Genomic DNA, 24,194 nt, shown 5'->3' with positions numbered 1-24,194 from the left:
AACTTTGCTTCAGGATGAGAACAGAAATTGTGCTCCGGTGGCGCGGCGGCAGCAGGAGGCCCCATTAGCTAAAGTGGTGCTTCAGGTTAAGAACAGTTTCAGGTTAAGTACGGACCTCCGGAACGAATTAAGTTCTTAACCTGAGGTACCACTGTACTTAAAACAGCATAATAAAATAACTGCATATGAAACAAATATAACAGCTATATGGCTGGAGGTCGCGTGCTCTTGGGAGGTGCTGTGATGGCCATTGATTTTGTGAGCACTCACTTTGCATGTAGAAGATGACAGATCAAACTCTTGACATCTCTGATTGGAAGGTTTTCAGGTGCCATAATTAGGAGATGGGGCTCCTGCAAATGATCTGCATTATCAAGCATTATCAAGCCACCCAGAGTGGCTGGGGAAACTCAGCCAGATAGGCGGGGTAAAAATTATTATTATTATTATTATTATTATTATTAGCTTACTTGCACAAAGCTTTCGTGGAGGTTAGACTATATCTGATCTTTATTGGGTGTTCCTTCTGATTTGTTTGTGGAGAGGTAATAGGCCTTCCCGATAATTCATTCAAATTCATTTCCTCATCACTTTTCTAAGCAGTTTATTTATTTACTAGATTTGTTTCAGCAGAGCGCTTTAATTGCACAAACCTACATTTCTGCTATATGCTCTTGACTACCTTCCTCAAAATACTGACTTTCTGGAAGCAGCCACAAATGGACTAAAGCTCTAGCATAGTACAAGGCAAACTCTGCTCATACGCACTATTAAATGTATTGCACTGTTGCATCTTAGTTTTGAGATATGTTTCTATGAGGTGGTTGTTGTTGCTGTTTTTACTGGTTTGTTGATTTGTTGTTGTTGTTGTTGTTGTTGTTGTTGTTAATTTATATGTTGGCCATTTGACCTCGTTGCCCCTGGGTTGTAACCTGCTTTGGGTCTACAGCTTTAAGAGAAAGGCAGCCATAAAACATAATAAAAGAGATTATTATTAATGTATTCCTACCGGGGACCTAACTCTGTACCTATCTCTCATGATGAATGTTTGAGCTCCGAGCAATTGAAGGCATGCAAACACAACGCAGCTGAAATTTCATGTTCATTTTAAAGCATTTATATCTGTGGGGACCCCCCCCCCATCCTTTTCGGTTAATGAGTATTATCACATAACAAGTGATGGCATTCCTGGTTTAAATATCACTACTACTCTCTCTAATGACTGCAGAAGTCACTCCTCCACTGGCCTGGCCTGGATACAGTGGTACCTCAGGTTAAGTACTTAATTCGTTCTGGAGGTCTGTTTTTAACCTGAAACCGTTCTTAACCTGAAGCACCACTTTAGCTTATAGGGCCTCCTGCTGCTGCTGCGCCGCCGGAGCACGATTTCTGTTCTCATCCTGAATCAAAGTTCTTAACCCGAGGTACTATTTCTGGGTTAGCGGAATCTGTAACCTGAAGCGTATGTAACCTGAAGCGTCTGTAACCCGAGGTACCACTGTACTTCCTCATTCTTCCCTGTGTCTAGACTCAGATGAAATCCCATAATTGTGTAATGAATGGTGTATCTGAAGAATTGTGCATGCACACGAAAGCTCATACCAATAACAAACTTAGTTGGTTTCTAAGGTGCTACTGGAAGGAGTTATTATTATTGTTGTTGTTGTTGTTGTTATTTTGTTTCGACTATGGCAGACCAACATGGCTACCTACCTGTAACTAAAAAAAAACCACAAGTTAGCTATCGCCACAACCTGAGGATCCAGGTTCTGTGATCCAGGAGAAGTAGAAGACTGCCAACCCCCTACAGGAAAGAAGAAATTATGTATGAGGGATGGGTGGAAAGATGGTAATGTCCCAAGATTGTGTGTGTGGTAGATGATCTGTTTTACATGCAGAAGGTCCCAGCTTCAGCCCTCAGCCTCTCCAGGGAGGGAGAGTTGAGAGAGTCCCCTGCCTGAAACCAAGCTAGCTGGTCCAGGGGTCTAGCGCCATATAAACCAGCCTTTTCTGTTCCTATGCCCCTGTTTTGATTTTCTCAGGCAAACAGTCTTTCCTGGGCCCAAGGGAACAACAGAGAGAAACCACATGTCTCCCTCTAGCAGCCAGCAAGATAAGGAGATTTTATGAGGACTCCAGAGGACAAACTATTTGCCTGAGAAAACCACCAGTAAGCCAAGGAAGGGCGAATGTAGATGCTGTTCCCCAGAGCAGGAAAAATAACTATTTGAGTCCAAAGCGAGAACACACAAGATTGGCCACATTGTGTTTGGACTAGGGGTAGAGGAGAAAATCGATCCAGTTCACATTTAATGCTGAATCTATCAGATCTGCACTTTCCAAAGCACAATCATCATTTGAATTTCTCACTTATCTGAATTTTGTGACGGAGGTCTCCAATGCGTGCTTTTTACAGTGGTGCCCCGCAAGACGAATGCCTCGCAAGACAGAAAACCCGCTAGATGAAAGGGTTTTCTGTTTTGGAGGTGCTTCGCAGGATGAATTTCTCTATGGGCTTGCTTCGCAAGACGAAAATGTCTTGCGATTCCTGGGGATTTTTTTTCGCTCCCCACCCCCTTTTTCTAAGGCACTAAGCTGCTAATAGCCTTTTAGCAGCTAATCCGCTAATCCCTTAAGCCTTTAATAGCCGCTAAACCGCTAATAGCGCTAATCCGCTAATCCGCTAATGGGCTTGCTTCGCAAGACGAAAAAGCCACTAGACAAAGAGACTCATGGAACGGATTCTTTTCATCTTGCGAGGCACCACTGTATTTTATTTTAAATGCATATACAGTGGTGCCCCGCAAGACGAATGCCTCGCAAGACGGAAAACCCGCAAGACGAAAGCATTTTAGCAGCAAAACCGCTAATCCCTTAAGCCTTAAAAAGCCGTTTTTAGCCCTTAAAGTGCCAATAGCGCTAATAGCGCTAATCCGTCAATGGGCTTGCTTCGCAAGACGAAAAAGCCGCAAGACGAAAAGACTCGCGGAACGGATTCTTTTCGTCTTGCGAGGCACCACTGTATTGGGGACAGGCGCACCGAGTTCGGCCCATCATTGGAGGGGGCGTGGCGTTCCACGTGCATGACATCACACACATGCTGTCCCTCCCCCAGGCCTGTCGGGACACAAAGGCGTCCCTTTGAGGATTGCCAGAGGGCTTTCCCAGAAGGCTCTCTGGCGATCACGGCAGGGGGCATGGAGGATGAAAATCGCACTCGGTGCCTCCTGCTCTCAACCGGCAGGCCAGTGCTCACCTGGGGGCGGTGGAGGTTGGCAGCCCCCTCAATATTGGGAAGGCTCAGCCCCCTGCCTAGAAATATTGAGGAGGCTGAAGCCCCTTCTACCCCCTATAGTTAGTGCCCCTGTGCTGGGATAAGGTGAAAATGTTTCTCTATAACAGGGGTCGGGACGCGGGTGGCGCTGTGGGTAAAACCTCAGCGCTTAGGACTTGCCAATCGCATGGTCAGCGGTTCGAATCCCCACGGTGGGGTGCGCTCCCGTCTTTCGGTCCCAGCGCCTGCCAACCTAGCAGTTCGAAAGCACCCCCGGGTGCAAGTAGATAAATAGGGACCGCTTACCAGCGGGAAGGTAAATGGCGTTCCGTGTGCTGCGCTGGCTCGCCAGATGCAGCTTGTCACGCTGGCCACGTGACCCGGAAGTGTCTGCGGACAGCGCTGGCTCCCGGCCTCTAGAGTGAGATGAGTGCACAACCCTAGAGTCTGTCAAGACTGGCCCGTACGGGCAGGGGTACCTTTACCTTTATAACAGGGGTCAGCAAACTTACTGCGCCTCGGGCCGGTGTCTCCAGCGCCGATTGTGCGGCGGGCAGGAGGGTGGGGGAGCACGTGCCCATACTCATGTGCACACGCTACTTCTGGCGCACTTTCAGGTCAGAGGAGCACCGGAAATAGCTTGTGCGCATGTGCACGGGCCTCCTCTGACCCAGATGTGCACTGGAAATAACATAAATGCACAAATAACGCACATGCACTCAAGCTATTTCCAGTGCTCCTCCGACCTGGAAGTGGGCAGTGCAGCGCCGGGGGTCACCGCGTACCGGATAAACGAGTCCCACGGGCCTTATTTTGGGTACCCCTACTCTATAACCATGGCCTTGGCTGATTAAACAATCTATGGCCTTTTGAATGTGTTTGTGGGAGGGGGGCTATTAGAATTGTAGATTTGGAAGGGACCACTGGAGTCATCTAAGGGATGCAGGTGGCGCTGTGGGTTAAACCACAGAGCCTCGGACTTGCCGATCAGACGGTCGGCAGTTCGAATCCCCGCGACAGGGTGAGCTCCCGTTGCTCGGTCCTTCTCCTGCCAACCTAGTACTCTGGTACCTCAGGTTACAGACGCTTCAGGTTACAGACTCCGCTAACCCAGAAATAGTGCTTCAGGTTAAGAACTTTGCTTCAGGTTGAGAACAGAAATCGTGCTCCGGTGGTGCAGCAGCAGCAGGAGGCCCCATTAACTAAAGTGGTGCTTCAGGTTAAGAACAGTTTCAGGTTAAGAATGGACCTCCGGAACAAATTAAGTACTTAACCTGAGGTACCACTGTAGTTTGAAAGCACGTCAAAGTATAAGTAGATAAATAAGTACTGCTCCGGCGAGAAGGTAAACAGCGTTTCCGTGCGCTGCTCTGGTTCGCCAGAAGCCGCTTAGTCGTGCTGGCCACATGACCCAGAAGCTGTACGCCGGCTCCCTCGGCCAATAAAGCGAGATGAGCGCCACAACCCCAGAGTTGGCCACGACTGGACCTAATGGTCAGGGGTCCCTTTGCCTTTACTGAGGTCATCTAGTTCAACCCCCTGCAATGCGGGAATATTTTGCCCAGCGTGGGACTCGAACCCCCGACCCTGAGATTAAGAGTCTCTGTGCAAGCAAGAAGCACTATCAGAAGGACACATTCCAGCCTGGCAAGAACATTCAAGTAGAGCGCCAGCCAAGGCTGGTAACAGGTTTGGACTAGGTAGAGTTGGTGTGGCTGGCCAGGAGCAGGGCCTGGACCACTTTCATCCTCCAACCCTGATGTTCGCCATCCCTGCCTTCCTGCCGTACTTCTAACATATGGGAGGATAAGGGCAAACAGTGTTGTTTCAATAGATGATATTATGGACTGAGGGTTTTCATTGTGGTAGAAATCTTTTTTTTAAGAAGGCTGGTTTCAGATGGTTTTCCAGGGGTAGCCAGTCTGATTACCTGCAGATGTTATTTGACTCCAACTCCCATCAGCCCCAACCGCCGTACCAATGATAGGGAATCATGGGAGTTGTAGTCCAGCAACTTCTGGAGGGCAGTAGGTTCTCCACTCACGGTGTAAAACATAAAAATATATGTTGTCTCACTCCAAAAAATCCAGTGTATTCACACACATATAACAGGATCAGGGGTAAGGGTAGGGCCTGTGAGGGAATGACAGTGAAATTCCCAAGAAAAAAGAAAATTAGCAGCTCTGTTTGAGTCACACAGGCTCCTGCCAGGTACCACAGTAAGATCAGGTAAAAAATAAGCAAGTAACAAGGCTGAAAATATTCGAAAAGTGGACGAGGGGAAGGGGAAGAACACAGCAGCTATGAATTGTTTTATAGGTTTTGTCTCAGAAGCATTTTTAGCATTTGAGGTTCTGGCATTTTGAAATTAACCACAGTGACAATTTCACATCGTAATTCATGCGGGCTGAAGCATTTATGCTTCTCCTTCCACAGAACTTTCCGGACCCGACAGATATAGCTAAACCAATGCGATGTAAAAGGCATCTCAGCATTTTCCACTGGCTGCGGAATTGCCTGGATTTAATCCGTTAATTACTTTTTACATATGGGAGGGGAGTAGATACAAGCCCTCTGCTCATAAATTTCATTCTCGTAGCCTTTGAACCGCAGCAACTTGTTTTATTATTTCATCGTTACTGTTTTGAATTCACAGCTACCATTGGTGCCTTGAGTTGGAGGCATTTTGTATGGAGACATGTTGTTGTAGCAGTCTCCAAAAATGAGAGACAGGCAGACTGCATTCCTTAAACTAATCTGGAATTGACTTTTTAATTTGACATGGCCATTATGCATCAAATAGCTTCGGTCATAACAAGACCATACATTGAATACACATGGATTACCTTGAAGAATCCTGGGAACTGTGGTTTACCCTTCACAGAACTACAATTCCCAGCAGTCTTCCGTTCTCAGGATTCTTTTGGGGGCACGGTGTACAAAATGATGCTCTTTTTCATGGTTCCAATTTTGCATTTGAAAAGAGCTGTTATTCCTATTATCTTATCTCCTATTAGACATAGCTGTGTGGCAAGCATATACAACCGTACCTTGGTTTTTGAACAGCTTAGTTCTCGAACGTTTTGGCTCCCAGACGTTGCAAACCCAGAAGTGACTGTTCCGGTTTGCAAACTATTTTTGGAAGCCGAACGTCCGACGGGGCTGCAGCCAATCAGAAGCCACGCTTTGGTTTCCGAACGTTTTGGAAGTCGAACAGACTTCCGGAATGACTTCCGGAATTCAACTTTCAAGGTTCGACTGTATTGTATTGGCTTTTTACTGCCTCAACTATAATGGCTTCTATAGAAGAATCCTGGGAATTGTTGCTTTTAGAGAAGGTGTAGAAAATTCTTCAGATCCGCTACAAACTCCAATGGACATTAAACTTAAGCCCATTAAAGTCTTCGATGTAAATATGTCCTTGGTGTGTCCTTTAATGTTTAAAAGCATTAAAAGCCGCTGCCGGATCAGGCCAAAGACCCATTTCATCTAGCATCCTGTTCTCACAATCACCCATCAAATGAGCACAGCAGCCTTTTCCCCACTTGTGATTTCCAGCAGCAAGTACAGTGGTGCCTTGCAAGACGAAATTAATTCATTCCGCGACTTTTTTCGTTGAGCGAGTTTTTTCGTCTTGCGAAGCACCACTGCAGTTAAACACTAACAATGGCGGCGAGGGGTGGGGAGAAGCAGGGCAGCTGCTGCAGCCGGTACCTCGGACTCACCCGCGCCTTGTGGCCACCACGCGACGCGGCTGCTGGAGGGCGGCGGGGCTCAGGAGCACGACTCCGGCTGCAACGCTGGCTGCTGGCAGCAACGGCTCTCTCAGAGGAGCGCGCAAGGGGGGTGGGCAGCGGTGCGAGGCAGCCGGAAGGTCGGTCATCAGCTGGAAGGTGGGAGGGAGCCGGAGGAGCGGGGAAGCGAGCGTGCGTGTGTGCAGTGACCGTCGCCATGACAGGAGAGGCAGGGCTGTTTCGTCTAGCGAAGCAAGCCCTTAGGAAAATCCGTCTTGCGAAGCACCTCAGAAAACGAAAAACCCTTTCGTCTAGCGAGTTTTTCATCGTCCGAGGCATTCGTCTTGCGGGGTACCACTGTATTCAGAGGCACAACAACAACAATTTTATTTATACCCTGCCCATCTGGCTGGGTTGCCCCAGCCACTCTGGGCAGCTTCCAACACACATAAAAATAATAATAAAACACCAGACATTAATATTAACAATCAGATCCTATGTGAAAAGTCACAATACCTTTAAAATAAACAACTTATATCAAATCTTATTCTTACTTTTATTATTTATTTAATTTATATACCGCTCTATACCTGCAAGTCTCTGGGCAGTTTGCTGATAAATAAAGCAATATTCAAAACTCCATTGGAATCCAATAGTCAACAGTAGAATTAAAGATCAGCAAATAATAAACAGCTTACACTTATCAGTTACAATAAAGAATTGCTAATCTATAATCAATTTAAAAAAACAGCAAATCTCAATGCATGAAATACCACAAAACATACAAAACAATGTAAAAGGATCAAATTGAGAAACAAAGACACACAACTTATAGAACTGTTTTTTCAAAACTATCCCTGAGCTCCTCTCTTCCCAGCTGCTTCTGCTGTTGTCAAAATCATGGTCTGTGAAAGGCTTAGACTTGCTTCAGCCATTGGAAGCAGAATGTAACCATCATGGCTACCAGCTTATTGTGCCTTCTGTGAGAGAAGATATTCAGATATACCAAAATTTCATTGCACAGCTGGCCCCATTGGCAGCAGCCTGCACACACCACCATTCCCCCGAGACACCTGAGCTAGCCTCCTTTGAGCACCCCTGGGCTAGCCTGCCATCCTCAGGTGGACAGTGTACTATAATCAGTGTTAATGCCCCGTTGGATTCTGCACATAGAATTGTAGGGATTGGAAGGGACCTCAGGGGTCATCCAGTCCATCCCCCTGTGTGGTGTTTGTATGGAGCCCCTGGTCGTCTCACGGACTATTGACCTGCACACCACTAATCCGTTGCCACCAACCAGGTCCTCCCCGATAAATCACTTAGTCTCAGTCAGGTGCTTATGTTAACAGAGAAGAGTGTAGTTTATTCCAAACACAAATAAACTTTAAGTGCATTCAAAACATTGTTACTCTTTACCTTCTTAGTCTTATTTTTTCCTGTCTCTAACTCTTCTACTTCCCCTCACAAAAGAACCAACTGCACTAATTGTTTCTCTGTTTCCAACGGTCTGCCAACTGCTTTCCCAACCGCCTTTCCGAACCAACCAACTAAAACCAACCAATCCAAACCTCGGGCTAAGCCCCTTTATAAACAGGTAGGCTCCGCCTCTGGCTTTTCTGTTGGTCTACCTATTAACTCTTTCTCTTCCCCTGTACAGACATTTTCAAACGAACGGTCAAACGCCACACCCTGCAATGTAGGAATCTGCCCACAGCCATCCCTGGTTGAGCTTGAACCACCAACCTTCTCTGGTTAGCAGCTAGGCACACTGACCCTTATTGTGCCCCAACAACCAGCAGTTGGGAGGAGGGTGCCATTTTGTCCTTTGCGCCAGGCAGAAAAATGCCACAAGCCCCCACAGTTGTTTTTTTATTCTGTGGTCTCTCCTCCCCACCCCTGGACCAAAAGTTCAATGGATTTGGAGGGAGGAAAGCAGGGTGATTTGATTTAAATCACGATTTAAATCACTAGTCAGTAAGACGATTTCAATCATATATCTTTTTACAGAAAGACTAATTGACTAATTCTTGCTGGTATAATCTTAATATTTACAACCAGATGAAGGTTTCATTTTTGGAATAATAAATTTTCAGAGTAGTTTTTACAGTTTGGCTATATCAAAAATTACTGATTTGGTTATACTATTAGAAATACATAGACAGATAATTATGAAATTATTGTGAGGTTTCATAAATTAGCTGTTTATATTTGGACAACTTTTCTGCTGTTGAAAGGAGAAAAATAATCATTTCCTTAATAACAATTTAAACAATTTATTTAACCAAAACAATAACATTATAGCATATTTATCCATGTTTGTTATCTGATGTGGTTAATTTTTTAAAAAAACAAAACAACTTAGACTGAGTTTTAGCGCACATGAAAAACTTACCGTATTTTTCGCCCTATAGGACGCACTTTTTCCCCTCCAAAAATGAAGGGGAAATGTGTGTGCGTCCTATGGGGCGAATGCAGGCTTTCGCGGAAGCCTGGAGAGTGAGAGGCGTCGGTGCGCACCGACACCTCTTGCTCTCCAGGCTCCAGGAAGCTATCCGCAAGCCTTGCGCACCTGGGGGGAGTTCCCCTGGGTGCGCAAGGCTTGCGGGCGGCAGCCTGCAGCGCGGAGCACGGGGCGCCCTTCGGAGGACGCCCCGTGCTTCGCGCGCACCGGGGGAGAACTCCCCCCCCCGGCGCGCAAGGCTTGCGGCGGCAGCCTGCAGCGCGGAACACGGGGCGCCCTTCGGAGGACGCCCCGTGCTTCGCGCAAGTGTCAGCAAGCCTTGCGCACCGGGGGAGAACTCCCCCCCGGCGCGCAAGGCTTGCGGGCGGCAGCCTGCAGCGCGGAACACGGGGTGCCCTTCGGAGGACGCCCTGTGCTTCGCGCAAGTGTCAGCAAGCCTTGCACACCGGGGGAGAACTCCCCCCGGTGCGCAAGGCTTGCGGGCGGCAGCCTGCAGCGCAGAACACGGGGCGCCCTTCGGAGGACGCCCTGTGCTTCGCGCAAGTGTTGGCAAGCCTACCGCACCGGGGGAGAACTCCCCCCCCCCGGCGCACAAGGCTTGCGGGCGGCAGCCTGCAGCGCGGAACACGGGGCGCCCTTCGGAGGACGCCCTGTTCTTCGCGCAAGTGTCAGCAAGCCTTGCGCACCGGGGGAGAACTCCCCCCGGCGCGCAAGGCTTGCGGGCGGCAGCCTGCCGCCCAGCGCATGGGGCGCCCTGAAGCAGAGCGCCCTCGTGCCGGGCAGACATCGGCCAGCCCCACAAGCTCGGGGGACAGCGGGAAGGCGCAGCGCCGCCATCCCACTGTTCCCCGACCTGGTTTTGGGGGGGGAAATAAAGGAAAAAAAAATTTTCCTTTATTTCCCCCCAAAAAAAGTAGGTGCGTCCTATGGGACGGAGCGTCCTATGGGACGAAAAATACGGTAAATCTTTATTTCCTGATGAATCGCCTTTGGACTACAATGTAACTTAAACTATATTTAGAAATATTTTTCCTCCAAAAGTATTTTATTTTAAAACCGAATTTAAATTTTAAAAAAATCTGGTTTAAATAAAGAAACTGATTTAAATTTTTAAAATCTGATTTAAATTTTAAAAATCCAATTTATATATACATATATATATATATATATATATATATATATATATATAATTGATTTTTATCCACCCTGAATGAAAGTGATTTCCTAAAAACGCAGACGATGTTGTTAATAGCATTCGCCTGAGAAGCAGGCCACCAGAAAGGAGCGTAAAGGAAGGATTCCCTTTGATTCTCTTTACCCAAGCTTCACCATTTCTAGCTAATTTATGGAAAGATAATCTGTGCCGTTTTTGTTTTGTTTTTACGGTGCAGGGGATGATATATAGATTTAAAGCTCTGGCATTTCTCCAGCCGTAAGGGCTGAGTGCCAACACAGGCTGCAGTGCCAAAAGCTTTCTCCCCACCTTCTTCCCTTAGCTTTGTATAGTCCTCAGCCTTTTTATTTCGGGATAGAGTGGGTCTAAGATGAGCTTTTCTGCCATCAAGGTTGTGTCATCAGCATATCTGAGGTTGTTGATATTTCTTCCGGCAATCTTAATTCCGGTTTGGGATTCATTCAGTCCAGCCTTTTGCATGATGAATTCTGCATATAAGTTAAATCAGCAGGGAGACAATATACAGCCTTGTCGTACTCCTTTCCCAATTTTGAACTGATTTTGAATCAGTTATTCCATATCCAGTTCTAACTGTAGCTTCTTGTCCCACATAGAGATTTCTCAGGAGACAGATGAGGTGATCAGGCACTCCCATTTCTTTAAGAACTTGCCATGGTTTGCTGTGGTCGACACAGTCAAATGCTTTTGCGTAGTCAATGACACAACTTTGATGGCAGACGAGGAATTAAAGAACCTTTTAATGAGGATGAAAGAGGAGAGCACAAAATAAGGTCTGAAGCTCAACATCAAAAAAACTAAGATCATGGCCACCTGGCCCATCACCTCCTGGCAAATAGAAGGGGAAGAAATGGAGGCAGTGAGAGATTTTACTTTCTTGGGTTCCATGATCACTGCAGATGGTGACAGCAGTCACGAAATTAAAAGACGCCTGCTTCTTGGGGGGAAAGCAATGACAAACCTAGACAGCATCTTAAAAAGCAGAGACATCACCTTGCCAACAAAGGTCCATATAGTTAAAGCTATGGTTTTCCCAGTAGTGATGTATGGAAGTGAGAGCTGGAGCATAAAGATGGCTGATCGCCGAAGAATTGACGCTTTTGAATTATGGTGCTGGAGGAGACTCTTGAGAGTCCCATGGACTGCAAGAAGATCAAACCTATCCATTCTGAAGGAAATCAGCCCTGAGTGCTCACTGGAAGGACAGATCCTGAAGCTGAGGCTCCAATACTTTGGCCACCTCATGAGAAGAGAAGACTCCCTGGAAAAGACCCTGATGCTGGGAAAGGTGGAGGGCACAAGGAGAAGGGAACGACAGAGGACGAGATGGCTGGACAGTGTTCTCGAAGCTACCAGCATGAGTTTGACCAAACTGCGGGAGGCAGTGGAAGACAGGAGTGCCTGGCGTGCTCTGGTCCATGGGGTCACGAAGAGTCGGACGTGACTAAATGACTAAACAACAACAACAGAAGTTGAGCTTTGTTTGAATTGGTAATTCCTGGCTCCATCAGCAGCTTTCAAACTGAGCTACAGTCCCTTGAGTGAGTTTTACATGCCAGCGTACTCTGATTTTCATCTGAGGAACCTCCAAGTGACAGCGATGGCCCATCTGTGGCTGCAAGAGTGGTGGCAAGCTCCCCCCACCCTGGCACACCTTATTCCTAAGCGGAGGAAACAAAATCATTAAAAAGTCACTTCAATTAATCATTCTTATTAAACGTAGAGGATAACGCTTAAAAAAGAACTTTTAACTCCATGCAAGCAGCCAAACAGGAGTCCTGCCAGAAGTGTCATGCTTCAGGACTTAACATGATGTCATTCGCAGAGCTAACAAAGGAAAATGGGAAATTAATGGCACAAGCTATACATTGTATCATGCGAAGTGTAGCTGGGGTTTTCCTCAAGCTTCTTGCGGTGTGTGGCATTGTATTATTGGCAGGGAGAAGGTCTTGCAAAGAAGCACATTTTAGCTTGCAAGAATTTTCTTCTGCTCTCCCACAAGGGTACGGGTTTTCGGATTGTTACTTCCGGCTGGGGAAAAATAACAGGACTCCAGGCAGAATAAGTTCAAATGCACTGTCGCCACAAGCCTAAATTCTTCTTCTTGTTGTTAGCCAGTGTAATGTACGGGTTATTGTATTGGGCTGAGGCTGGAGAGACCTGTGTTCAAATGCCGCTCCACCATGAAACTTACCAAATGACTTTGGGCCTGCCTCTTGACTTCCCTCAGGGCTGCTGTGGGGATGCAATGGGGGAGGGAATGAGCCATGTTCATTACATTTGAGGTAAATGTAGCCGTAGTCGTAGAAGTAGAGATCTGTGTAAGTCGATTTTTTGAATGTAGCGCTTTTTCTGTTTCTAGTTTTCACACCGCACTCATAGTCTCTGCTCTCTCACACACTTGGTGAGCCTACTCATTCACAACATTGATGTACACAATTACTCAGACACGTAATTCATATACTGGTGCTGTTACATTGCAAAGCCAACGTTCAAATACACAAGTCTAACCACGGGCCAGTTATGTAGTATTGCCTTTTCCTTTCTCTGTTGCACAGGCCTAGTGTGCTAGCATGTTTTATTTTAAACTCCTGAGCACATTGAGATGTTCATAAACATTGCACGGCACCTCAGTGTTAAGCCGGTGGCTAGGGAGGTCCAGTTTCAATATAACAATGCCACAATTTTGTGGTTTTTCTTTGGAAATACATATTTTTTTATGGCAACACACACACACACACACACACACACACACACACACACACACACTGCCAGACTTATCCACTTTTTCCTTAGGTTAATTACCTTCGTTGGGCATCCCAAAGTGCCTCCAGTTAATTTTTGTCACTTTTAAGTAAATTGATGATTTTACAAAACCCTCCAAATGTTTAATTGATGTTTTCCTGTTGCTGCTTCTGGGTGCTCTATTAATAGCATTGCCAATCAGCAGACTGTTCCCTTCACTTCTGTTTCTTCCACTGCAATGCTTTGAGACTTTGACGAAAATGGTTAAAATAAAAATAGAATCTCTCTCTCTCTCTCTCTCTCTCTCTCTCTCTCTCTCTGTGTGTGTGTAACATTTATATACTATTTCATTAAAAAAAATCAAAGTGGTTTACAACAAAAATACATAAAACCATACAGTAAAACCATTAAAAAAAGAAGAAGAAGCTAAAAACAGACATTAATTAACCTCTGTGGAAATAAGTGTTTTGAAGTGCTTGCATAAACCTGGTGGAATAGAAGAGTTTTGAGCAGGCGTTTTAAAAGTTGAAACAGAAGGTGCCCGCAGAATTGCACAGGACTGAGCTGACGACACTCACTTTTTGCTATCAAGTGAGTTTTGCCAGTTCAGGGAAAGACCAAGTTTTGGGGGATTTAGGGACAGAATGAGCTGTCCTTCAGTGGAAATGTAATAAAAGGCAATTTGCATTTTTTGTGATTTTACTCACTAGTGTGGAGTGCCATCACATCCTTTTTGTGCTGTTAGCCAGGGCATTTTTAATATGATATGAATATATGAGTGCCAGCAGCTCATTTTTTTTTACCAGAGAGAGAGACAGAGAGAGCGCCTTGATAAAATGTATTAATGTTTTGGCCACATCAATTTTATCACCTCTGCCATCTCACTTTATCATGCAGCCCTCGGTGGGATAGCCATGGGTCAGTGCAGCCATTCGCCCAGAAGAGGTGGTCCACCCCTGTTCTAAGGCCCTGTGCCCCCCATGCTTGGACCTTAACTGTGCTTCTTGCACTTTGTGACCTTTCAGTTCCACTGTTTACATTTTCTCCATTCTCTAGCCAAATATCCACCAGCTGGGGAGGTGTTGCATGCAGCTTGAAGGATCAAAGCACTTGAAGAAGCATCTTCCTCTGTACCAGCCAACTCAAGTTTTATGAACTGCAGGGGAAGCTGTGCCTGTGGTTACCTCATGAGATATGGCCTGGAGGTTAGGGGTGGGGTGGGTGTTTTCACACAAGACAGAGCCTTCTTGGTGGTGGCACCCTCTGTAGGGAACCGATTATCCCCCGCACTGTGTTCAAACAGGCAGCAAGTCCTATTTGTTCCAGCAGGTCTTTGGAGCACAACAGGACACTGTATTATGCTGTATTTTGCTTCTGCTTTTTCTTTTATTGTTGCAATTTCATTGTCAGTCTCCCACCCCCCCAAGCTGTCGTGAACAGAAAAGCGAGGTATATGAAATAATACAACAACAAACAAACAATTAATGAAGGGCTTTAGCCCATGGTAACGTATGCGCCAATAAATCTGTTAGTCATTAGAGAGACACATGGTTGCCTCTGGAATCTGAGGTGGGCTTTGTCATTTAGTGCCAAGATTGTGGCTTCCTTTCATATAAAGCGTCCTTCTCTCATCTGGTTTGGGGTGAGCGGGGCAGAAGAGTGCGAGCGATTCTCTTTCAGCTGCATTTTTCTGCCCATCTCAGTGGCAGAGCCAAACCCTTGAATATTTGCCATTCTGTTCGCAGTCACGGGAGCCAACTGTTTATTGCTTTCTTTGGTTTGCGTCTGAGGGTGGGGAATATCCTGGTGCAAGTCCTCTTTTTTTGGTCTTATTTCCTTTTAATCGGTTTGGGTTTTTTAACGGAACGCCTTGCACTTTTCAGCGGCAGCAGGCTTTCCCTAGGCGTGGCGCTTGTTTCGCCTGCCCCAGTCCTGCAGGCAACCTCCCTCTAACGGCCTGTGATATTGCAAAGGTGTTTTTATAGCAAAATGTGGTGAAGAGAGAAGAGTATTTTTAGGCTGGGAGATCAAGGGGAGAAGGCTGCATCTGGTAGGTTTTTAACCACAGAACCTTTTTTTACGGTGGGTTCAGAGTTTGGAGTGGCTGGAGGCCAGAGGCTGACAAGAGGTTGGCTCTCTGCTTATGCTACCTCTGGATTCAAAGGCAACACGCACCTCACAGAATCATAGAATTGCAATGCATGAATCCCAACTCAAGCATCCATGGACATCCAACCTCTGTGTACATATACATGGAGACTGTAGGTCCAGTGGTGTAAATTGCAAGTCCTCTGAGCAGGGGCTAGTTCACTTCTCTGTTCTGTATATCATTGGCAGGAGTATGTATGATGTTGTTAATCCCTTTTAATATGCAGGGCAGGCCCTGTCATTAACCAGGTCGAGATTTGGGGTGCTGTTCTAGAATGCCGCACGTTGATGACAAAATTTAGTGTAATTGTTTGGGCCAGTGCTATTAATATCTGTAATTCTTAAGGAGCATGGTTTGCTTGTTCACTGTGTTTATATAGGCCACCCAATAACATATTTCCCCCCCGGGGAGGGGTGACTTACTAGAAACACAAGAAGAATAAAACACAATATTAAAGCAAAACAACGAAACAAGTAAGTAGCACCCATAAAATTTTATATCCTGTGAAGAAAGCAATTGAAACCAGTCGCACATCAGACATGAAAAGCCCCGTTCTTTTCCCCCTTTAGGTCACCAAGTCTTTTATTTTGTGCACCTGTTCCACAGCAGGAAAACCACATTACACACATGGCGTTCCAGTTGGGTGTTTCTTGTGGGACGGCTGCTCTTTATGCAAGCAAAGGTGTTTTCTTTTTCTTTTTTTGCAGCGTCCACATGAGGTTGCTGGCCTCAAAATGCCAGGCTCCATTTCTTCCCTCTCCCACATTTAATCCAGATTATTTATCTTTTCTGTGAAGAAGCCAATAAACTCGGGGAAGGGGAGCAATATGTGAACAACCTGCTTCGTGGGCTCATCCTTTTGCACCCTGTTTTCCAGACACATGTCCATATCTGAACGAGCTTTTCTCTCTTTTTTTGTCCCGCTGTTACTGCTGAATCAGTTCAAACAGCAATCGAGTTATCCATGGATTCAGCAGTAGATAGCGGGTTTTCGGGGGGGGGGGGAGCGGCAGGCAATTTTGCAAGTAGGGTTCAGTCACATACTGCCAAATTCAGGTTGCACAGTTAGTGAATTAGGTACTCAGGTGCAATAAACTCACTCTCCCCAACCTGGCAAAATTCAATTTTTTGTGGTAAGGAAAGTGATAGGAAAATGTTCTGGAAAGCGTGAGATAACTATGGCTTGATGCAATGATGTGTAACCCTCCCAACACACTAGAACAAGTGTTTGATAAATAGCATTGTATAACTTCCTCACAAACTATGTGCAAACAAATCAGGATTATTGAGTGCTCAGTAAACAGGTCATCTGAAAGCAGCCTCGTTCTGTGAAGCTCAGAGGAGACCACAAAAGAAGGGGAGGGCAAGATTAAACAGTAGGCAACATGAGGCAAACAAGCTGGATGTAGCTTACCAAGAAAACTCCCTGTTTCTGAGAAAACTTACTCTACAATGACCAGCCTGCAAGTGAGTCATCATCTCCACTCATTGGCATCACGGGGCTGCATGGAAGAGGGGTACTGGAGGTCTGGTTAGCTGAGCACAAGTCCCGCAAAGCTCAACAGTTTTGGGATCTTCCTAAAAATAAGTTCAACAGCCAGGGTGTCCTGGTTTTTACTTTTTGAAATATGGCAACCCTGCATAAGCCAAACTGTGGCTTAGCACAGAGAAGGTTGTGTCCACTTTTACAGTTCCTCTAGTTTTGCCCCTGCTGCTGGGTTGCTCCGAGCTAAGCTATGGTTTGAATCGGGGTTACATGCAAATCCAAACCCATGGTTTATCTCCACCAGGTAACCCTGGTGTAACCAACCATGGCTACAGATAGTGGTTTGTTTAGAGTGTTATGAACAAACCAGGTCAGTAACTGAAAGTAAGATGAGTCAGGTATTATTGTTTTTACCTATGCACACATTTTTTTTAAAAAAAAACACCTTACTGCTTTCTCAACTCAAATGGGTCTTTCTGACTTTTGAAACACTACATAATCTGCAATATCTGTTTACCAGAAATGATAGTGGTGCCTTTTTGTCACACCTCCATCAACACTCTGCAAAGCCGTTGCTTTGCCTGTCCCATCTGAATGGTGATAATAGCAAATGCACCCTGGTCTACCTGCACATTAGCTTAGAAGTTCAGACTTCAATGATCAATGCATGGAGGCAACCTGAATACATAACCCTTGTTCTTGGGTGGGGTGGATCTGAAACAAGTTCATTTTCATTTTACATGGATGGCTATTTTTAATCCCCTCTCCCCTCTTAGCACTTAATCCTTAAAAGGACAAATCGGAGAAACTTAAAACTCATCAAGGAACCGTAGTTTTGGACCCTTTAATCTAAAAAGTGTCCCATTTGGACGCTGTAATCTGCAGAGTGTCCCATTTGGCACGGTCCGGATACTTTCTGCTGAGTGAGATGAAATTGCTAAGACTCTCCGAGAACTGGAACTCAGAAGAGAATACTCAGATCTGTGTAAGCTGAATAAACTTTGTGATCTCTTCCTCCCTGCCACCCCCCCCGCCCGAAACGCATCAACCACAAGCTACACTGTTGATACGAACCATGTGTTTCAATTATTGAAAACAATACAGATCACGTCTGTATCAACAAGAAGAATGTTGCTTTATACTACTTCAATTACTGCAAAGCAGAACCAGTTCCAAAGTTGGCAGAGCACCTTTTAATGCAGAAATAAACTAGGTGTCACCTGGCAAGTGGCCAAAGCAATGGCTGGTTAACATCATCACTGTGTGTTTGCTTTATCCTAATCTGACCCGTTTTACAACATTCGGGGAGCTTAGCGGTGTCTTGTGCCTGGAGCGGCCTGTGTGCTATCCTGGCCTCTGTGTTATCTGAATGGAGTTGCTGTGTACTGACATAGGCTCCCGGCCAGGATATAGCGTGTGGGGAACTGGAAGACTCGAGGAAAAAATGCTGTCTGCTTTGTACAGTGGAAGCAAAGTGTGCAGCTAAGGCCAGTGAACTCGCTCCAGCTGGCAGGATGGGAATGTCGGTCACACAGATCTGTGAAGAGTTCCGCATGTGTTGGAGAGACCGCGTGATGGTTTTAGCATGAGCCCAACTTGCGGCAGCTCAACCCGCAGTTATTGAGCGAGATCTTCGGGGGCTGTTGTGGGGGGTGGCGGGGAGCAAAGAGGAGAGGGGAGCTGGGACGTGATTTGAGGTGCGCGAAAGTATTCCTGAGATCGAGTAGATAAGAGAGAACTTTTTCTCCCTATCTTTACAATACTAGAACCAGAGATTCCTTGGATCATGTAGCAAGGCATTACATTGGTACCTCGGGTTAAGAACTTAATTCGTTCTGGAGGTCCGTTCTTAACCTGAAACTGTTCTTAATCTGAGGGACCACTTTAGCTAATGGGGCCTTCTGCCGCTGAGCGGCCATCTCGCAATTTCTGTTCTCATCCTGAAGCAAAGTTCTTAACCCAAGGTACTATTTCTGGGTTAGCGGAGTCTGTAACCTGAAGCATCTGTAACCTGAAGCGTCTGTAACCCGAGGTACCACAGTATTAGTGGACATAGAAAGAAGGATGAGAGTGTTGAAGATGGTTACTGTTTCCTGGCTTGAACTCTCATAGATTACTGCAATGCGTTATACGTGGGGCTGGCTTTGAAGATGGTTTGGGAACTTCAGCCGGTGCAGAATTTGGCAGCCAGGTCGCTCACCGGAACAAGATGGTCCGAGTGCATTACGCTGATCCTGGCCCAACTGCACTGGCTGCCGATTAGTTTCTGGGCCCAATTCAAAGTGATGGTTTTGACCTATAAAACGCAATGCCTCAAGGACCACCTCTCTCCCTATGAACCTACCTGGACCCCGCAATTATAATCAGAGGCCCTTCTTTGTGTGCCTCCCCCCAGCGAGAGGTTCGGAGGGTGGTAACATGAGAATGGGTCTTTTCTGTGGTGACTCCCCGTTTGTGGAATGCTCTCCCCAAGGAGGCTCACGTATCTTTTTGTTGTTTAGTCGTTTAGTTGTGTCCGACTCTTCGTGACCCCATGGACCAGAGCACACCAGGCACTCCTGTCTTCCACTGCCTCCCGCAGTTTGGTCAAACTCATGCTGGTAGCTTCGAGAACACTATCCAACCATCTCTCCCTCTGTCGTCCCCTTCTCCTTGTGCCCTCCATCTTACCCAACATCAGGGTCTTTTCCAGGGAGTCTTCTCTTCTCATGAGGTGGCCAAAGTATTGGAGTCTCAGCTTCAGGATCTGTCCTTCCAGTGAGCACGCAGGGCTGATTTCCTTAAGAATGGATACGTTTGATCTTCTTGCAGTCCATGGGACTCTCAAGAGTCTCCTCCAGCACCAGAATTCAAAAGCATCAATATGTTTTTCTTCAACCAGGCATTCAGCTGATTAACATTCTATGTTTTTTTAAAATATGTCTGTGGAAGGGGGGAGATTTTTGGTTTGTTTGTCTGTTTTTATTTTATTATGTATTTTGTGTTTTCACTTTGTAGTTTTATGTTGTGAAACACCCTGAAATCTTTGGATGAAGGGTGGTTTACAAATTCAACAAATAATAACAATAGTGATAATAGTATTAATCTCACGGTCGTGGGTCTGGGCTCCGCATTGGGCAAAAGATTCCTGCATTGCAGGGGGTTGGACTGGATGAATTTTGGGGTCCCTTCCAACTCTACAATTCTATGTTTCTATATATTCAACAGAAAGAAAAGAAAAGAAAAGAAAAGAAAAGAAAAGAAAAGAATACTATTAGAACCTGGAGCCATTCAATGAAGCTGAAGAGTTGGGGATTTAGTACTGATAAAAAGAAGTGCTTCTTCACAGAGGCTACAAGATGTACATCATCTTGAATGGCTGCAAAAGGAAATTGTGCAAATTCATAGATTATTAAGGCTACCGATGGCTAGGTTGCTAATTCTCATGTCCTCGTGCAGGATCAGAGGCAATATGCCAGGTGCAGAAGTAACGGGAGAGAACTATTGCGCCCATGTCTTGCTTCCCATTGTCATTTAGATAAATCCTGACAGCAGAAAGCTGGATTTATTTGGGTCTTTGGTCTGATCCATCTTACAAGTGACTGTGGACTGACTTTTGAAATAAGGACAAGAGGTAGAGGCTGTGTGGGGAATGGAGGGGCATGTGGCTAACCATAGAGCCATAGAGTTGTCACGTTGGAAGGGACCACAAGGATCATCTAGACCAACCCCCTGCAATACAGCTATCATTCACCCAACATGAGGCTCAAACCCACGAACTTGAGGTTAAGAGTTTTGTGCTCTACCAACTGAGCTAATGCCGCCATATACTTTTTCATCGCCTCGCTCCTGTGTCTTCAGCAGCTGCCTGTTATGTGGAGACAGGTGAAGCTTTCTTTCCCCCATGCCAGGAATAACTTCAGCCGAAGTCAGCTGTTAAAGGTGCAGAAGCAGAGAAGAAAGCGGCCACCCTATTCTTAGCCGCACGAATGTTTCAAAACGCGGCTTGTAGGGTTCGGATTTATGCACATCCTGCTATCCTTTGAGAAGGAAGGCCGTTTGCTCCATATAATTACCTCTCTTTAATTTTGCTTGCTTTGCTTATTGTATGTTAAATATATATATCCTCCCATGGCTATGGTTAGGCCCTTTCCTTGTTAACTCTGTGGGAGACTGACGGCACGCAATGGTATATATGCAAGGAGCAACGTTATGGATTAGGGCCCTGCGTAATTATGCCTCCAGCGATACGGCAGATGCTGGCATTTGGGGGGTTAATCGGGAGATCTGCCACGGTGGGGAACGTGCTCAGAATGCAAACGGTTACGGGACATTTAAAGCCTGCCCTTCGTCTTGACCTAAATCCATTTGTGTAAATATTCAACTTGTAAACCGAAGGCAATAATGCTGTAAATGTCAGAGTCGAGGCAGTAAATTGCGAAGGAAGAGATTGTGCGAATCCTATTTCTCTCCCTGTCTCTCCCCACCCCCTGCCCGGCCGGCCGTCCCTTAAAATCTGCTCAGGTAGATGGAAAGCTCATGGAACCAATGGCTACCTACAACCCGAAAGACTTAGGTTGCGTTCCCAATATGAACCCTTAGTGGAAGAAAGAGGCATTGGGGACTTAGCTGCAAGCAAACATGCCTTGGATGGGATTGCCAGGCCTTCCAGTCATAGCTCGGTAGTAGAACATCTTCTTTGCATACAGACGGTCCATGGCCTCTCCATGGACAGTACTGAGCTTGATGGACCAGTGGGCTGACTTAGTATAAGGCAGCTTCCTATGTTTTCCTGGCTGAACCATTATGAAATAAAATTGGAGGGGGGGGGGTTGTACGGACTTCTGGCCTGGGGCCAAATTACAACTCCCCGCTCTGTTTTGTCTAGCCACAGAAATCTCCAGGGAGATGCTGTCAGTCTCCGAGGAGGAAGGTCATATCCTCCTTCATTTCGTATTGAAGAGGGAAAGAATTGTAATTGATCGCCATGAGAAGGAGGAGGGTGATGCTTGGTGTGTGTGTGTGTCTAGAATTGTAGAATTGGAAGGCACCCTGAGGGTCATCAAGTCCTACCCCATGCAGTGCAGGAATCTCAGCTAAAGCATGCATTACAGTTTCTTCCTTACCAATTCAGATATTTTAATGTTTGATATGGTTGAAGTATTAATCCTACACTTGCATGATTTTCTACGTTTTCTCGTTTTTTCATGAATACTGATGAGACCCTTCTTCTTCTTCTTCTTCTTCTTCTTCTTCTTCTTCTTCTTCTTTCCAAGGGAAGGGTCGACGAGGGGAGCAACCATTGCCCCAAGCCCCTTCCAGCAGCAGCAACCAACACTCCTGCTCCCATCAACACAGAACGATGATGTCACCGCATGCACTTGGTGATGTCACCGCATGCAATTTGCTGCAATTCACATCAAGAGGAAGAAGAGAGGGCAAAACACATGGTTAGACTCTATGCTGATTAGAATTTTATTATTACGCTCACAGACCCGTTCCGGGTCACTTAGAATATCAGGAAAACCATAAAGCACAACAGGAATACATTGAATTGCAATTGGGTATAACAGAGACAATTCAGATATAGCGGCAGTTAAAAAAATATATTAAATACTGATCACTAAAATATAACCTAACATTATCATTTAGAACCTTAATCATTTTGGTAGTACAGCTTGTTCCCTAAGTTTTATGGCAGTCGCACAGAATTTGGCCACCCTTAGCATATTCTCTTGATCCTCGTCCTCTACCGACTCTATGCTGATGTAAAAAGCAGCCCATGTCTTGCAAGGGCATCCCTTTGAGCTAGCTGTTTTGTGACATCAGGTCAGGTTGTTGCTGCTTTTACAAAAACTAATTCACACTGTGGGAGGGAAACGGAACCTTCCCCAACCTAGTGCTCTCCAAATGATGTTGGACTTCATCTCCCATCAGCCCCAACCAGCATCACCAACAGTCGGGGTTTATGAGAGTTGTAGGCCAAAGCATTTGGAGGGCACCTAGTTGAGGAAGGCTGCTGTAAGAAATCACATCAATTCAATCTAATTGGACTGGGGGATGGGTACAGGATCTGGCCCATTTCCTTCTTATCCTGCCTGGGTCTATAAACAATGGCCTGGAGGTCCTCACCCAGAGACTCCAGTTGCCAGTCGGTGGATCCTTTATTCACCGTCTGCGGCATCAAAACAGGGGGAAGTCTCCCTCCGCTGAAATCTATGGCAGAGCTCCAGTTAAGTCACCCATTAAGTCTAGACAAAAAGATTGAGATCTCCTCCACAAATAAAGTATGGGTGGCTTCTAATAAAAGCAGTTATTTGCTCACAAAGGCAGCACCAAACTCAACAATGAATGCGGCAAGCGGCAACAGCTGACGCTGCCGTGTAGCGGGGGAGAGAGAGAGAGAGACCACCGTAGTTATTAGAATGGTTAGCGAAACGGAACAGGAAACATGAGGAGGTTGTGACATCACCATCTCAACTTGACATGCACCATCTATCAGGGATGGCTTAAGGATAATGAAATAAATCATGCCGTGATGCAACGAGATGGGCGAGATGACCCCACTACTGCTTCCTTTCAGCACTAATAACTCTGCCACCGGAAGGACAGCGTCTGCCGAACAAGCTGTAGAAATCTGGCGAGCTACAGTTCGCCAGTTCCGAGGGCACCGTTCCCACGGGCACGCAGTTACTTAGTGCCTTGAGAGACAATAAAAATGCTATCAGTACTTTTTGACCTACTTTCCCCAGTCTTTCCTTATTATAACGGCTTTTTAATCATTCCCCCTTTCTCCCCATTCACCCATCGCAGCACACATTTCTTGAAAGCGTTCTGTGCAAAGACATTAGGACAATTGCTGGATGGATAGCACTGGAGAAAGTTTAACGTGGTTTGAGAGAAGCATCCATTCCTGCGACAGAACCACCTTTTTTTTTGTCCCACTGCCACCTCTGATAAAGTAGGTTTGGCAGGATTTTGAAACCGCAGAAAAACCTGCAGCGCCTCTTTACCAGAGGTAAACTTAGAATTGGTGTTCACATCAAGGACGGCGATCCCTCTCTAAACTTGCCTTCAACTCTCTGAAAAATAAGCAAAGCCTTTTGTCTTGTCTCCAGCTATGCAGAGCTATTCTATAATTACATGTGGTTGGGACTTAACATAAAACCAATTT

At 45.9% G+C, this 24,194-nt stretch overlaps 1 protein-coding gene across 5 annotated transcripts in view; it reads left to right on the top strand.

Annotated features, from left to right (window-relative positions):
- LOC310674182 (uncharacterized protein) overlaps positions 1-24,194 on the top strand; it is a 276,582-nt gene that overhangs the window by 90,370 nt on the left and 162,018 nt on the right. For 2 of the 5 annotated variants that reach the window (XM_083433186.1, XM_083433185.1), the window contains exons 1-2: positions 8,546-8,602; positions 22,297-22,470. The exons of the other annotated variants lie outside the window; for them this stretch is intronic. In XM_083433186.1, coding sequence (XP_083289312.1) covers positions 22,396-22,470 — 75 coding nt within the window. In that variant the 5' untranslated portion in view covers positions 8,546-8,602; positions 22,297-22,395. Of the gene's footprint in view, positions 1-8,545; positions 8,603-22,296; positions 22,471-24,194 lie in introns of those variants that run through there. 5 annotated transcript variants of the gene reach the window in all.

Source organism: Podarcis tiliguerta, assembly GCF_965153285.1.
Source record: "Podarcis tiliguerta genome assembly, chromosome: 3".
In the NCBI taxonomy this organism is placed as follows: domain Eukaryota; kingdom Metazoa; phylum Chordata; class Lepidosauria; order Squamata; family Lacertidae; genus Podarcis; species Podarcis tiliguerta.
This window is presented reverse-complemented; position numbering and strand designations above follow the sequence as displayed.